This window comes from Cynara cardunculus, assembly GCF_001531365.2.
Source record: "Cynara cardunculus var. scolymus isolate 2C chromosome LG 17, CcrdV1, whole genome shotgun sequence".
Taxonomy (NCBI): Eukaryota; Viridiplantae; Streptophyta; class Magnoliopsida; order Asterales; family Asteraceae; genus Cynara; species Cynara cardunculus.
Window position 1 is genome coordinate 33,066,444 of NC_037544.1, and position 2,910 is coordinate 33,069,353.

At 37.5% G+C, this 2,910-nt stretch overlaps 1 protein-coding gene across 1 annotated transcript in view; it reads right to left on the reverse strand.

The window, feature by feature from the left end:
- LOC112500000 overlaps positions 1 to 2,342 on the reverse strand; it is a 4,055-nt gene extending 1,713 nt beyond the window's left edge. Inside the window, exons 1-3 of the mRNA XM_025103256.1 lie at positions 2,253 to 2,342; positions 898 to 957; positions 83 to 391 (exon numbers count right to left, since the gene is read on the reverse strand). Coding sequence (XP_024959024.1) covers positions 83 to 391; positions 898 to 957; positions 2,253 to 2,342 — 459 coding nt within the window. The remainder of the gene's footprint in view (positions 1 to 82; positions 392 to 897; positions 958 to 2,252) is intronic.
- Between the last annotated feature and the right edge of the window lie 568 nt (positions 2,343 to 2,910).

Here is a 2,910-nt window from a genome sequence, read left to right on the forward strand (position 1 = left end):
CGAATAAGTGCGGGTAACGCCTCTTCAAGTCCTCTTCCGCTTCCCAAGTCACGTTTGATCCTCGATGATGCTTCCATTTTACCTTGACCATGACAACTTCCTTGTGCCTCAACACCTTGATCTTGCTTTCCAAGATGGCTTCCGGTTCTTCCACGCTTCGGTTGTTCTCATCAACACGAATTTCCAAAAGTGGTATCACACTTTCTTCTTCCACTAAGCACTTACGAAGGTAGCACACGTGGAATGTGTTATGTATTCCGGCCATCTCTGGTGGTAGTTCTAGTTTGTAAGCCTGGAGTCTCACCCTAGTCAAGACTTTAAACGGTCCAAGGAAACGAGGGCTTAGCTTCCCACGCTTTCCAAAACGGATAATACCCTTCCATGGAGATACCTTTAACATTACACGGTCGCCCACTTGAAATTCCATAGGTCGACTCCTCTTGTCTGCGTAACTCTTTTGTCGATCCCGAGCCGCCTTTAAGCACTCCTGAATACACTTCACCTTGTCGGTCGTTTCTTGCACGATTTCAGGGCCGGAGAATTGTTTCTCACCTTCTTCTAACCAACAAACCAGAGTCCAACATTTTCGCCCGTACAAGGCCTCGAAAGGTGTCATCCCTATACTAGAGTGGTACTATTGTTGTAGGCGAATTCTACAAGAGGTAGGTGAGAGTCCCAATACAAGAAATGTTACGTAATCTAAAACAAATTCTCCAAAAGCACTCCAACAATAATGGCTAAATTAAAACTTTAGACCATTTACAGCGGAAGACTTTAAAAGAATAAATATATAACTTAATGTCAGCCCGTCCCATACCAGGTTGCTTTACAAATTTATATACCATATAAATGGACTAGACAAGTCTCTATGTATGCCCTTCTTTTTCTTTGTCCAACCTGAAACCTTCTGTCCCTGATTGCGTATAGATTGACTACCGATAACTCTTGACCAAATGCCTACACATTTCATACCATAACATCTCATTAACGTCTTAATTTCTCAAAAGTCAACAAAATCAACTAAAGTCAAACTTCGTATCCGAGCATCTTAATATGCCTCAAACAACTCTATTTGACCCATCATTAAAATCCACATGGATCAAACGTGCCAAAAGTCAGCCCTTGGTCAACTCGATCAACCCCGACAAACTTTAGTCAAGCCCCACATCTAAAAACCTCGATGACATCCAAAAACATTTTAATATCTTATAATTTCATCTCTTTAAATTAAAACGTCACAATAAATACTTTACTCAAATTACGGCGCTTAAATCGTTAAAAAAAAGTTTACTGATTCATATAAGCATCATTCTTAGAAAATAAATAATTAACTTTATCCATTATCCGACCAACTAATCGACTCAAAAGATACATACAAATCTCAAAACACTTACTGCACACAGCCCTCTGGCCTTAATCACCAAAGAACTTTTGAGGAAATTTGTCAAGAAGCCATTCTAAAAAAAAGCCATTCTAGAACAATGAAATCTATCATGATTAAAGGTCATATTCCCAAAATTTCTCCCTGCTCTATAGAAATGTGACTCACAAGCAAAACGTCTCAGGAACTTGCAAATAAAAGAAAAGAAAAGTTGAGACAACCTAGAGATCAAATTAAGCTGAAATCTTATCCCTTCAAGCCAATCAAATTCACTCTAGAACAAAAAGGTAAAAGTGTTACTATAGATAAACCTGATCCTTCTTCCTCTGGAACAACAAAAAGATAATGAAAGAAGAAAATTGGAGAGTCAAGGCTTAAAGCATGAGAAGAAAGCTAGTTTACAATAGAATAAAAGCTTTGAAATAATTAAGATGTTTGTAAATGCATTTAATGCTACTTCAGAAGCAAAACATAAAGTTAAAGCTTTTAGTTGTGTTAATTCAAAAAGAGTTTTTAAGAAACCATCTGTGTGTGTTCATAACTGACATTGCCTAAATCTCTTAATTCAACTAAAAAAGCACTTCTCTAGAAACGAGTGTGCTATCTTTGAGTACTGTTTCAACATGCAAAATACCAGGACTTAAAAGCTACTACCTAAAGAAAAAGCCAAGTCTACAAAGACAGAAGGCAAGAACAAAACACCATCCAAAGCTAACTAAGAAAGACCCATTGTGAAATAAGCACATAAACTCCTTAACTTGCTTTGGAGAACCAACATGTGCTTGTATGGTACTTAGACTCTGAATTCAGTGATCTTAGGCAGGGACCTACATTCAGGGTTTTAGTGGGTGAAGCTTTGGAAGATAATTACCTTCCCTTCAACTCCCAATACGCAACTCTTAACAATCTCACATACCAGAACCTGACTACCATTTGCTATCTCTATGATCAACGCATTCATAAGTCTTTGCAATAACAGTAAGTTCGAGCACGCTTATGAAACAACATACTCAAAATAACATTAGCTAAGTAAAATTTCGAATAAGTTATACATAAGGATCCTCGATCCGTCGTCGCAGTTCATGAATCATGAATCTCCGTTGACTCTAAGGCTCTCCTATGTTAAGGTTTCTACCCACATCCCACTATTAACACTTACAGTCTCAGTTTAAGTCTAGGCGTCTTAATTCCTTACCTAGTTCGCTTAAACTATTGTTTTGATACCAACCTGTAACACCCTAAAAAAAGATAGTCTAAACCGAAAATATCTAACGAGAACCAGAATCTTAAATAAAAAAAAATCACCCAACAAAGTAGTAGTATAGCGTTTACAATTTCGTTACTGAGAAGATAAATAACGACCTACTAATCTACATTTTTCTAGATTAAAGACGGTATTTCTATCAATCTCCAAAATGCCGTAACATAAAAAACGCAACGTTCAAAAGTAACAAGGCTATAATTACAAAAGAGCCTTTCACGAACCAACGCTCCTCTCAACCATTTAGAGCCCCACCGTTAAAGGAACC